Source organism: Bactrocera oleae, chromosome 6 (genome assembly GCF_042242935.1).
Source record: "Bactrocera oleae isolate idBacOlea1 chromosome 6, idBacOlea1, whole genome shotgun sequence".
NCBI classification, from domain to species: Eukaryota; Metazoa; Arthropoda; class Insecta; order Diptera; family Tephritidae; genus Bactrocera; species Bactrocera oleae.
This window is the reverse complement of record NC_091540.1, coordinates 16,993,433-17,007,752: the sequence shown is the minus strand read 5'-3', so window position 1 is coordinate 17,007,752 and position 14,320 is coordinate 16,993,433. Positions and strand designations below refer to the sequence as shown.

Below are 14,320 nucleotides of genomic sequence, written 5' to 3'. Positions count from 1 at the left end.
ATTAAATGTATATATTTTTTTATATTTTTACAAATAATAATATAATTTATATGCAACTCGCCTTTATGAACCCATTAAACCAATTGTGCTCAGATTCATTCACCATAAAACAACTAATTGTATAGCTTTTCAGCATTATCAATGAGGCGTGCGCTATAGAATATATTTATAAATTTTTTAAATGTGCTATTATGCGCACCAAATTTAAATTTACTGTAGAAATTGCAAAAAAACACAACAAAATATTGCTTTACTACCCAAATTGTTACTATAAAACCCACACTAAATAAATTAAAATCGCAACAATTGCACTTCGCAAAATGTTAGCAAATAATTGCGTAAAACACACTAGCACATAAACAGAGAAATTGCCAAAAAATGAAAAAAAATTGTTTTTGTAGTCGCTTGTTAAATTTTAAATTTTTTCGGATGTCCCTCTGAAATTCCGGCACTTAAGCCGCGAAATATACGCAGTATAAACATGTATAAATTTGTATTTAAGTAAGCGGATTTTCAGCTGGCAATGACGTCATGCCGGTAGTGGCGTGCTTGGTTATGCCTGCCGGTCTCGCACTGCCCAACAGAGGTCCAACACTTTATCGACAGTGTGTCGATTTCGGCTTGGACGAACAAGTACAATATTCGCATATGTAGAATATACATACAAACATACATACATATGTGCATATATTAGTTTTGCATACAAAACTCATTAATCTAGTTCTTTAGCTTATTGTTTTCTTTCGTCTTTGCACGACGCTGCGTCTTACTGCCTACGCAAGTCTTAAATTACTCTCTTCTGATTTATTTCACTGCCAAATGACGTCACTCCTTACTGATTTTAATATGTTTAAATTTAAAAAAAATTGTTTTTGCGCTGAATTATGATGACTTATGTGTACTTGCTGTAATTTGAGTCGTTAATGTTTGACGTGCTGGTAAACACTTCAATATGCACCGTGTTATTGTTGTTTTTACATGTGTACATACATATGTTATTTTAGCATCTGTTGGCAATTTTTTTTTATTAACTCAAATTACTTTTTTTTTTTCGCGTAGACTTAGTTGAGTCATTTTGTATTTCTGCGACGATGTCGTTATTATTATGATTGACACTGTCGTGTATTTGCTTGTTTTGATTTTTTGTTCGTATAAAATTGTTTTCTTTGTTTGTTGTTTAGTCTATTTGTGTATCCAATAAAGCAAATTGAAGGTGGACCTCCGATACAAAAAACAAATAAAAATAAAATGAGAATAACTAAATAATTTTTTTTTTTTGCTAAAAATAAACAATTTATAAATTGCACTCATCAGTGCACATACCTCTGTATGTATGGCGCATACGCTTGTATGAGTATAAATACATGTTTTTTTTTGGTCATCGTGCTACGCGTGACTTAATTGTTGTAGACAATCTGTTGAACCCCTTGGACCGTAAATTTTTATTTCTGTATATATACCGATAAAATATTTTATATATTTTTTTAAATTTTCACTGCTGAGTAATGGATGCTCCGATTGCAAAATATTCAGGATTTTCTTTATGGAATATTGGAAACCCTGAATTCTGTCTGTGGTATCCTGGAATCTCTGACTTTAATGATTTTTCTCAGTGTAGTATTTGAAAAACATATTTTTACATTGTTCTGAATTTTTTCTGTGCAATTTTAAGGATTTTTCTGATATTTGTAAAATTCTTTTTTTGCGAATATAGCTATCATCAAAGGTTTACCGCCGCACCTTGCTTCACCACTAAATTATATGCTATATAATATATACTATGAACTCAATAAAAGTATCGTAAAAACTTCAGAAATAATATATATAATTGATCTCTACTATAACTTGCCGAAATATCAACTTCCTAAAGGTTCACACCTTTGGCTTTCATTACAATTTTCGAGTTACGTATCTAGCCTTATTCTTTTCTTAATTCAAATGTAGCCGTTTTCCTATTATTGCTTTGACACATTACCACTTCCAGCACCCTGTTTGGGTCCGAAAGCGAAACGAAAAGTTCAAATACTATTTATAAAATTTTCACTCACTTGTCAAAAACCTTTTGTAAAAAAACAAAAATTAAATTTGAAAACTAAAAACCAATTTTTTTTAACCAAAACTATAAAAATTTGCAAACTCATACAATAAACTGACAAATCTATGCTTTACGACGACGTAGTTGTACGTTTATTTAAAAGTTATTTCAGCAAAGAGATTAAATTTTTATTATTCTTAAGGTCTCTCATTTATTCTCATAACGTTTTACTAACGTTTAAATATTTTTCTATGCCTCTTTCAGCAGGGCTTTGGTTTCGAACCGGACATGGACATGGATATGGATATGGACATGTTTCCACGCAGTCGCTTGGGCCGCATGCATGACCCATTTAGTGGCTTTAACAATTCACGTAAGCACAACAAACTAACGAATCTCTTGCAATTTGTGCTGATTAAAATTTTACTTTACGCTTTTATATAGATTTTGGTTTTCCCCAATTCAACTCGCTCGGTCGTCGCCGTGCTGCCGATCACATGGGCCGTGACGATGACTTCTTCAATCGCCTGCCTTCGGAATTCCGTCAATATATACCAGACGGTTTTGGTCACAGACGTGACGAAAGCGCCACATTGCCACGCCGACACAGCTCTCAACAACAAGTGCCAGTACAAGGTGGAGGACCCACCTACTACCAATCATACGTACCCACTTCACCACCCAATGGTGCTGGCATACCACAGTCGCCTTCGAAGAAACTCTGCGATGCCGCCATACAAACAGAAGATCCCACTGTCCGCATGTCTGGCGATCAGGTAGACAGCGCTGCACCACAGTTGCATAGCGATAATTTACAGCAACATGGTCTACGCAATACAGTCGATATGGGTGTGAAGTCAGCTCTTGAGTCGGAACAGGGTATACGCGCTCATTCGGCGCCACCACAAGAACAACAACAGCCAGTGAATGGCAAACGCCAGACCCCGCCACCACAGGCCGGACACTCACAGTTCGGCACGCAGACTAGTCCACATGTGCAGGCTGGCGTCAATGCTGGCCAGCAACCGCAGTACCATAAGGCCTATTACCCGCCACAACAGCAACCGCACCCAGAGCAACGACAACAGACACCACCACCACCACAAACTCCGGGTGGCAGCTATGTGCGTACCATACCAATCTTTGTAGAGGGTCGTTCCGAACCGATCATTAACGCGCACAAGGAAATTCCAAATCAAAATAGCGCGCCCGGTCAGGCACAAGCTTCTGCTAGTGCATCAGCTAGAGCATTTGTGCCGCCACAACAACAGCAACAACAATACCAACCACAACCACAGCACCAACAACAGCCGCAACATCAACAACACCGTCCAACTCCACTAAATACTCAGCAGCAGCCACCTCAACAGGGTGCCGGGCTACAAGGTGCAGCCGCCGGTGGCATGCCACCACAAACTCCACACACGCTGGACTCAATCAGCAAAATCCAAGACATTCAACGTGATGTACTAGATCTCATGGGGAAAGTGGAGAAGTTCACTGGCACACGTCAAGATAAGGAGTACGTCTATCTTGACGAGATGTTGACACGCAACCTACTTAAGTTGGACACAATCGATACGAATGGAAAGGACAGCATACGTCTAGCGCGTAAGGAGGCCATCAAATGCATACAGGCATCTATCAATGTGCTAGAGGCGAAAGCGAACGAGAACACTAAGGCCGCACAACAGGCCGCAGAAGGCGGCGAACCGGCTGAACAGTCCGCGTCGAGCAATGCCACTGTACCAATGCAAACCGATGAGGCTGCGACGCGCAAGAGCGCTTCAAAAGAGAAAGTTGTAGCGGTCGCAACTGAAGCTGCAGAGACGCCTGCCGTCGAGCCGGAACCGGCTGATGCGAAACAAATTCAATCCCCCATACCGTTGCCACCGCCAGAGGGCATGCAAGTCGAACAGTCAGCAAGCGCTAGTAATGTGAAGAGTGTAGAGGCTGCCGAGGCGAGCAGCAAAGAAGCAGTGGCCAGTAGCGATGTTCCGGCTGCGGAAACCGCCGCAACCGAATTGTCATCAAAGGCTGAGGCGGAGTCGAGCAAATGATGATTGCAACAGCGCAGCTCATCAGGCGCCGTGAGCTCTTCTTCCTACTCAGCCACATTTTCAAAGCGTTTACATAGCATCACCAAACGAAAGTCCTAAAAAAACTTAGTTTCATACATCTAAATAAATGTAAAATTCGTTGTGTTAGAAATTTAACGAAAATTTAAGAAAAAAAATATATACTTATATACGTTTTTATTTTATGCCACAAATTATTTTAGAAAATGTTGAAAGGAATGCTGCGCAGTGCTTTAGAAAAAAAAAGATATTTTTCGTAAATTTAAGTGAGAAGATGTTTAACGAAAGCAAGTGTACCGCACGAGTCCTGCTTCTTCACCGATTAGCGAGGTGAGCGACTAGACAGGCACTGCGTTTTTTGGACAAAAAATAATATTAATAAATAGGAATACAAATATTTAAAATATATGGCTTTTTTTGTTTTTTCACAATATTCTGGTTATAATTTAAGGTTCAAATTAAGGTCTTAAGGTAAAAAATATACATTTTGTGGTTTGATTTCTATCATATGACAGATGATTCGATTTTTTTGTTATCGAAAATCGCTTGTTCTTATTTAATTTTCGGCGATAAAAGTGATTAAGTTTTTTCCGAAGTAAATCTAGAAATTATATATTTTTTGACGAACCAAAACACAATAATTCTAGAATAATGATTGAGTGACAAAAATCTAGAAAATAGTTTCAGAATTATAAATTTTTTCTAATCGAAAATGTAATAAAATATCTCGATCAAATATAATACAAAATGGATTTGAGAAGATTTATCACATTAGAGATATTGCAAGTCATGATAAATAAAAGTACTATAACGCTGCTTTCACTATATAATGAATATTTTTAGAATCATATAGAGTTTTTAAAGCGGAAATTTTTGTGGCAAACAAAAAATATGAACAGTTAATGATCAGAAATAAATTTATAAAAACAAACCGAGATAACAATATATACATAATTAAATGTCGATTATTTAAAAAGGTAACTATTTATTTAAAAATCTTAAACAAATTAGTAAAAAAATCGAACAAATAAATATTTTCTTAAATAAAATCACTGATCATCATAGTCGAAATAAAATAAAACAAAGAACCGGTGAACTTGCCAAAAGTGCCTACAATTATCAGTCTAATTATTAAACAGTTGTTAGAACTAAAGTTCGTTCGCATTAAACTTGCAGAGTCTGTCACTCTTTTACAAAGATCATTGCATTTTTCTACTTTTTCGCAGTAAGTCAGCAGCGCAGAGAGACTTACCTTATTTTTAATCGCTTTGTTCTCCTCTTCAATCGAGACTTTCGTTAAGAAATCTTGCAGTTGTACAAATTAGACCGGCTGCAGCAAAGGTTCAGATACCAACATCTGTCGAATTTAAGTTTTCAAGTAATAAGATTTTAAATATCTTATATCTTTCTCAACTCCAATAATCCAAATTTGCAAATAAGCAAAAGATAATATTATATAGTCAAATATCGATTTCTCGATAGGATATTTAGAAGACTATAATTGAAATGAGGAAGTTTTTGAAAACTGTTCTATGCTCAATTCTGATTTAATTCCTGGACTGTGAAAAGTTTTTTAGGTTTCTCTCCGTCTTATAAATCAGCCAGTAGGTTCTTTAAAAAAATTCCAGTACATTCAAAGGAATAGGTGTAGCCTTGAAAGTTCGTTAGAACTAATGAACACGTCACAAACCAGTTGGAAAACATTTTGACGTTCGCAACAGTTAGTCCATATTTTAACTGAATGCCAAAGTTTAATGCTGGTTATTTCCCATGAATAGCGAACTAAATTTTCTAAAGCGTTCCCCATTGACTGCAAATTATGGCAGGCTTCATTTTTGAAGAAATATGTACTAATGTTTCTTTCTGTCCATAGAGCACACCAAACAGTGATTGGATTATCATCATTCCCAATGCGATAATTTTTTTTTACTAAGGTACACATTCAACTTAAAGTGAACTCCACCGCTGAACAAAATTACCTTATATAAATCGGAACGTGTTGGCATGTGTTCCAAAGTAAGTCTGTTCATTATTAAATGGCAAACCAAACTGGGTAGAAATCAAGTAACAGCTGTCAGAAAGACCAACAAAAAAGCACACGTCTAAACAAAGCACCCATTAAATTCGTTCGCTGACAGGGGGAAATCTACATAACCTGGGAAGGATGTAGAAATTCAATCTTCTTTTTCAATTATTGACTTCAAAATATATCTCATTGTCAAAAGAATGTCAAACAGAAATCACACTTCATAATGAAAACATGTATTGTCTTTTGGTAACAAATTAGTTTTGAAAGTAAAAAGTAATAAGTAAATAAATTAACTTGTAGTTATCAGAAAACATTTTCTTTGTTGCTAAACATCGCAAAAAATAATTCACCGCTAAGAATACTAAACCTAATACAAAATATTATGAATATTGAAAACATCAAAAATTTTAGTAAAATGAAAATAATGAAATAAAAAGTTTCTTTAATAAACGCCAAACTTTAACACACGGTGCCTAAGCCAATAAATTTAAACAGAATATTGTAATAAAGCTCAACTGAATTTGATAGAATGGAAATAATTATTAAAACAATTTTTTATGAATAGGAAATTTTGAAGAAAACTTAAAGAAAGTATTGGAAAAATCAGTAAATATATATAATCAGTTCAACATATTTTATTTAAAATTCAGTATAAATGAAAAAAAGTCGGTTTTAGGTTTTCTAAAGTAAACTTTTCTAAAAAACTTCCGGTAAAAGTTTAAAATAAGTGAAGCACCGACTTCTAAAGAAAATTAAGTTTTAATTTTTTTTGTAAATAATTAATTTATGTTGCAATTTACATGCAAAGATTTATAAATCTTTGACTTCTTAAATTTTAAAACCTTGTTACAACCCCCAGCACTTTTTCCGCCAATTTTTCTTATTTTATTTATTGTTTTCAAATGATAGGTTTACTCAAAGCTCTTCTAATATTACTTTGTACAAGCAAAGCCCACTGCACACGCCGAAAATGTCATATTACCGTAGTAAATCTGCAGTTTAAGATACGAGATGAAGTTCCAGGAAGGCAAATATAAAATCCTCATATGCTGAAAGCGAAATCCTCTACTCAGAAAACAATTTCCTGTTCTCATTTTATCTGAGTTTAGTAATTCTGTAAATAATGCATTTAAATATGAACACATGTTCTTTGAAAAAAGTCCGCAGAGTTGCTAGAAGTTCACTGCTCCGAAAGTGTCTAAATATCGGATATCTGTACTGGATTACTATTCAACATTGCCACAAATGATTTTTGTTATGTTGAAGTCTCAGTAACCGAAGTGTTAAGTGAAGTTGTCTACAGTTTTGAGTATCTTATAAGACTACATTCTTGTAAAGCGTCATCATTATACTTTGAACAGGGAAACTTAATATAGTTTGCCACGAAGTTTGTAGAACACAGATGGAAGCGTCGGAGATTCTATAAAATATATATTTAGTTTAGTTTTTTTTTGTATTTTAAGCGCTCTAACTTCTTTAATATGGCTGACGGAAAATAGCTATGGGTTGAAGGGAAAGCAATAATAGAAGCTTATGAAGAGTAACTGCTTTCAATAATTAAAATATCAAAACCAGTTGGCAGAATAATAAATAGTTGGCACGCAAAGTTTTTGAGTCTGGCGAACAGTATGCTACTAAAGAGTAATTATTTGAAGTTGTTAAAATTACTTGATCTTCAATTTCCTTAAATTATAATATATTGGAAAATTGCACTAATCGCTACCCAATCGAATCTTTGAGATCATTCTCAACAAAGCGGCATCGACTCTTTACTAAAATAATATACAAATGTATAAATTAGTTAATACATAAGTTTAAAAAATGAAAAATGTTTAGAAATACTGAAAATAGAGATGTGTGCTACTTTGATGACCTAATTTAAATTGTTAATGTTTGTGTTGATTTCGGAAAAAAATTATTAAAAAATATAGAAAAAAGTTAAAACAATAATTGCTGTTTTATTTAGTAAATAATTGATGCGTTAATAATCGCTAAAATTGTAGCTTCTTTAGTTTTGATAAAAATTGCTTTGAGGAGCAGCCCTAATTTATTCAAGCGCTCACATTACATACTCCAGATATAAGTGGCAATCGAGACATTGAAAAACAAAAACAAATTAAATCGGTAGTAGTGAGTTGATAAGTTTCTTTTATGAATATTTTTTGGATGAACGTTGACATGAACTATGCCTTAGCCTTTAGCAGTTAACAGAACTAACAGACTAACTTTTTCATGTAACTCTATTCCCGATTATACATACAAGTATACATATATATATATATATATACACATATACATAATATACATGTTACCGCCTCTTTGAGGATATTTTAAAGCTTACCAAAAAAAAAAAATATAAATATTGAAAACGAATGTCTTAATCCTTTCAATGCTATTAATTATTTTATTTTTTTTGTAAATGTATAAACTTTTTGAAAAAAAGTTGAATTTCATAACTTAAATACGTACTTGGTATGAACGACCTTTATTTTAAACCGAGCACCGAGAATATATTATAAATTATAACAAAAATAAAGATAATTAAGATAGTTATATAAAAATTTAAAAAGTTTGTTTTATTAAAGCTATTGAAATTTAAAGTAAACATGCTTTTAGTAGATGATGTCGTTTCCCGATTGTCGAAGCTGACTATTTCTTTGAAGGGATTAGAAATTTTAGTCCCCTTTCGTAACACCAATTAGTATTGGATATCGTTAGTTTTCTAAATTAGCTTTCAATAATGGTTCGATAGAATAGGCTATAATGTTTTGGTAACAATTTGTCTTGAGTTTTTTGTAACGACGTGCTGGATTTCGGTTGTGGTAGCATAACATATTCTAAAAACAGTTTGAGAATGTTACCTTGATGACCCAACGATCTAAGGAATACAGTGATATCAATCGAATCAGCCGATTTTATTTCCCCTTTAAATAAACCTGAGGAGTACTTACATACATACATGGTAGGTGGGTAGATAGGTAGGTAGGTACAGTGACAATCTGAAGTCGCAGCTGTGCTTCATCAGCATAAATAGTTTTATCCGTGCCAACTCCGAGATGTCGTCAAGAAACCCTCGACCGATAGTTGCGATTCTTTTCCTGTATAGAGCCTTACATTTGTATAGAAGATGTTTTACAGTCTCCTCTTGTTCTACCTCCTGACACCTTCTACAACAGTAATTGTAAGGTACATCTAGCGTTCTAGCATGTCTACCAATTCTACAGTGACCTGTTAGTACTTCTATCAGACTTCTTATGTTATTCCTTTTGAATTTTAATAGTCGGTTTGAGCGTCTCATTTTCCATTCCTGCCACCTTTGCCTGCTAGTTGAGCACCGAGACTCAGTTAGTTTTAAATAATAATAACCCAACGATTACCCTCCTCCCGCCCAACCGACGCGAGGGGCGCAATCCGCATACGTGCGGAATTAGCCGAGTCAGAAAAGGCAAGAGAGTTTTTAAGTGTTGAGATCTAAAACTGCTCAGCTACAGAAACAAAAATTTCAACAGCTAAGATCTAAAGTTACAATATAATAAATTATTACATTTTCATTTATTAAGAGAAAACAATAAAGTCTTTTTAATTTTGAAAAGTGAGTCAGATAAGTCAAATGTGCTGGAATGAGAATTAAAATCATGACATATACGGCGAAATGGCTCGTTTAGTTCAAAATTTGATCTACAGGATTTTAGCAGTGAAGGTCTAAACTGCCTCGAAAGGCGAACCGGGATATTAAATTTAATTTCAGACAGGAGAAAAGAACTGCAAACAGTTCCATTCAAAAGTTTCACTAAGAATGTTATGCCAAGCATTTCCCTACGACTAGAAAGTGTAGGTAGATTAATAAGTTTTAAACGACTAGTGTATGGAGGTAGACTTACCCTAGCATCCCATCGGAAATGCGCTAAGGCGAAAAGTAAAAATTGTTTTTGAACCGACTCTAACATGTCAGAATGGATTTGGTAGCTAGGGTTCCATACCACAGAGCCATATTCCAATATAGGTCTAACCAAAGTTATATAAAGTGTTTTAGTAATATACGGATCTCTAAATTCTTTAGACCAACGTTTAACAAAACTGAGGACAGCTTTTGCTTTCAAGACCATGGTATCAGTATGAAGACTGAAATTAAGCTTAGGGTCCATATTAACTCCCAAATCAACATAGTTTAAAACTTGCTCTAGAATATGGTGTTTTATTACATAAGAAGAGGGGTGCACAGATCTACGGGAAAAGCACATCGTCTTACATTTATTGAGATTCAATAGCAAATCATTTCTATCACACCATGCTACCAAATTGTTTAAGTCTGTTTGCAACAGACACCTTTCCTCAGTTGAAGTGTATGATTTAAAAAGCTTTACATTGTCAGCGTATAATAAAATCTTTGAGAATTCTATTACTGAAGAGATATCGTTAATAAACAACAAGAACAGAATCGGGCCAAGATGACTACCTTGCGGAACACCAGAAGAAACATTAATTGTATCTGAAGGTGTATCCTCAAATATCACTCGTTGTGTTCTATTATAAAGATAGGAAGATACCCATTGAAGGAATCTTGGCTGAAAGCCCAGCAGATCAAGTTTATGTATGAGAATCGAGAAATTTACTTTATCGAAAGCTTTGCTAAAGTCTGTGTATATAACATCCGTATGCTTATGTTCCCTAAAACCCAATGATACATGGTTTACAAATTCAAGTAAGTTTGTTATAGTCGAGTTCCCTTTACGAAATCCATGCTGAGATGAGGAAATCGAAAAGGTTATATGGTCAGTGATGATAGCTTCAAAAAGTTTAGGTATAACTGATAGTTTTCAATGTTGGATCTAAATCCGCTTTTATGCAAAGGGATTATAAATGACTGTTTCCATATTGAAGGAAATATACCGTGTTTAAGAGAGGAATTAAATATCCTTGTCAAAGGCAAGTAAATATATTTGGCACTATTTTATAGAAGCATGAGGGTATCATGTCTGTGCCATAACTAAAAGATGGTTTTAACTTATTTAAATTAAAAAGGACGTCTTCTTCAGAAATAATTGGAGCGTTAATTAAAGTATTCGAACACAGCACTTGCTGATAAGAATAAGTTTTGGAAGAATTATTACAGTAGTTTGACTTGAAAAATTCTGCAAACATATTGGATATAATATCATTGTCACTTGAAATGATAGATTTGTATTTCATTGCGGGCGGAAATTTGGAAATCCTGCGTTTGGAGTTGACGAAATCATAAAACGATTTTGGATTACTTACAATATTTTTTTTTACTTTATTTAAGTAATTATTTTAACATTTTTTGTTTAGGTCAAAATATTGTCGACGCAATAGAGAATATTTAGAATAGTCGACAAGTGAACCGGTTTTTTTAAAATGTTTAAAGACTCGAGTTTTTCTGTTTTTCAATTTATATAACTCTTTCGAAAACCACGGACTTATACTTTTGCTTTTATTAACAATTACTATTGGAACATACTTTTCAAATAATTTCATAATAATGTTATTAAAATGAGAGACACTCAATTCAATGTCATTATTATAATTAGGCCATGTTATTGTAGAAAGTTCTGTATTTAATTTTTTTTAATTAGCTTTTGCAAAGTTAAACCGAGTACAGAAGCACGAAGTTTGATGATTATTATCCCGTACAATGCCTGAGATTTCGACAGATATTTCCAAAGCAGGATGATATGAGTCCTCTGGTAGAACAAGAGGATTACTCTGAATAACGGAACACTTTGCAGAGGTATCAACGTATACTAAATCTAAGCATTTACCAAATTTATTCGGAATCAAATTAATTTGGTTCAGACCCAACTCGGACATTTTTTCGAAAAACTCATTAAAACATGACCGATTGAAATAAATTGAAATCACCTAATACAATTGTTGAATCTGCATTATTTGCCATCGAGGTAGCACTATTTATTAAAGAAGCATGCTGCATGTATACAGATAAGTCCGAATGGGGTGGTATATAAGATAGGGTTAAATAAATAAAGCAACTATTAACGTATACTCTAATACATTTAAATTCAAATGAGTCGGTCCCTGGAACAAGAATATTTTCAGATGGGATAGAGGAATGCACGGCAAATAGAACACCTCCACCGATTCTGTTCAGTCGATCACATCTAAAAATTTGAAATTCGCTGTTTAAAATCTCATTATCAAAAATGTGAGGTTTTAACCAAGTTTCTATAAATCCAATTATATGGAAATTAAAATTGGAACTGTTCAAATACAAGTCAGTTAATTTTGTATTAAGACCTCTAACATTTTGATAATAAATGCTTAGCGAATTTCTACCAATCAGTTTTTTATATCGGTGGTTGCTTTTGGTAATTTAACAATGTTTTCCTCAGTTTGACTTCTAAGTTTAGGTTTAAATTCGCGTACAAAAGCCCCAGGTGGCCAAAATGAACTATCTAAGATCTTTTTAAATGTTTCACTAGATACGTCTATTTTAAACGATGATATACTTCTATCATAATTGAAGTTAAATTTACGTATATTGATATCATCGATTTTTAAACGTGACGAAATGTAAGATTTAATGTCCTCCACCAAGGTATCTTTGGCAAGTCTCGAAATAAATATAGACTTTTTAGGTGGAATAACTATCAAATTATTAACTGATGCTACTAAGTTAATAGGGGGAGCCTCTGGAATTGTGAGACACTTATTACTATTAGATAGAGCTTTTGGGGAATTGAGCTCTTTGGAAGTTGACGGCTTATCACCTTGAGGGCAAGGAGAAGAGAGATTTATTAGGTCGTTGGGAGGATACGTTCTTTTCTGAACAGAAGAACTAAGTGTTACTTCATCGGAAGGACGTTTACGCTTAGGAGCAGGTTTAGAGGATTCGTGAGAATCATTCAGGCACTTAAAAGATTTGAACAATTTTTCATAGTGCCTAAATTTTTCAGTGAGGGTTACAAGATCACGACCGATTTCGTTAAAGCCATTGCGTGTCTCCCTATAAACTTTAAATAGATCGATTTCAATAGATCTACAATTTAAACAGGACCAACGCAATCCCTTACAGTCGAGAATAGAATCTAAGATTCTACCAGTCAGTCCAGCACATTTAATATCGACAAGCCCATCACAAAGCCAGTATGATCAGTTGTGGTCTGGCTTCTAAAGATATCCAATACTGTGCCCTGATTGTGCCATTATTTTCCTAAGTCGAGACGCTTCTGCCGTATTCTCGATATCATTACAAAAAGATTTCTAAGAATTTCTTTTTGCTCTCCTAACGTCCTTCTTGTATGACTTTAGAAGCTATTGTAATAATTATCCCAATCTAACTCGCCTTGGGTTAGCGTAGCTAAAATTGACTGCTTTCTGCAATCTCTCTATCATTTTTTAAATTCGGGAGACCACCATGGAGGCCTAGTTCCACCCCTACTTCATGTTATTATACAAGCCACCTCTAATGCTTGCCGGTATGGCTCCGTAAATCGTTTAACAAAGATGTCGAGGTCCTCCTTGCTTTTGGGCTGGGATACGTTTTTCCAGCTCTTGCATGTGCACCAGCCAGTTCGTTTTCCTATGATTCCTAAAGTTATTGCCTCTATCTGCCCTTTCCTCAATAATACATTCAATATATCGGTGATCCGAAAAAGAGTGTTCTTCGAAAACTCTCCATTGGGTTACCCTGTAAAGCAGTTCTTCCGACACAAGTGTGATATCTAGCACTTCTTGTCGGTTTCTTGTGATGAACGTTAGCATACTACCTTTATTACATAACAGAAGCTTAGTGCCTAGTAAGTAATTAAAGAGACACCAACCTCATACCTACATACATACATACACATCTCTTAATTCATTTTATGCATTAGCTTTACCGCGGCAGTCCCCGAGTGCCACACGTATTTTTTTTCATGACCATCTCGAGCCTAAAATCTAAGGTTTTTATACGTGCCATAAGTCAGATCACGCTATTATCAAATAAAGGAGGCTCATGGTAACTCGAGAATTAAATTAAACACAGGGAGCCAATAAATCAAAAATAAATAGGGAGCAAGGCTTGGAAAAGTTTAAAGACCCCGAAAGTTCAAAGAAAATACTTCTATTATATTCTATTATCTTTTTATTCGAGTTTATGTTTTCAATGTACCTAAACAAAACCATTTTATAGTACAATACATATCATGTTCAGAAATTTTA

General features: G+C 34.3%; 1 protein-coding gene across 10 annotated transcripts in view; it reads left to right on the top strand.

Moving 5' to 3' along the window:
* stv (BAG domain-containing protein starvin) overlaps positions 1–4,517 on the top strand; it is a 31,939-nt gene extending 27,422 nt beyond the window's left edge. For 7 of the 10 annotated variants that reach the window (XM_036360497.2, XM_070111998.1, XM_036360496.2 and 4 more), the window contains 2 exons: positions 2,300–2,408; positions 2,480–4,517. In XM_036360497.2, the coding sequence (XP_036216390.2) occupies positions 2,300–2,408; positions 2,480–4,095 (1,725 nt within the window). In that variant the 3' untranslated portion in view covers positions 4,096–4,517. Of the gene's footprint in view, positions 1–2,073; positions 2,182–2,299; positions 2,409–2,479 lie in introns of those variants that run through there. The other 3 variants (XM_036360504.2, XM_036360506.2, XM_014238477.3) reach the window with 2 other exon arrangements.
* Positions 4,518–14,320: the final 9,803 nt, after the last annotated feature.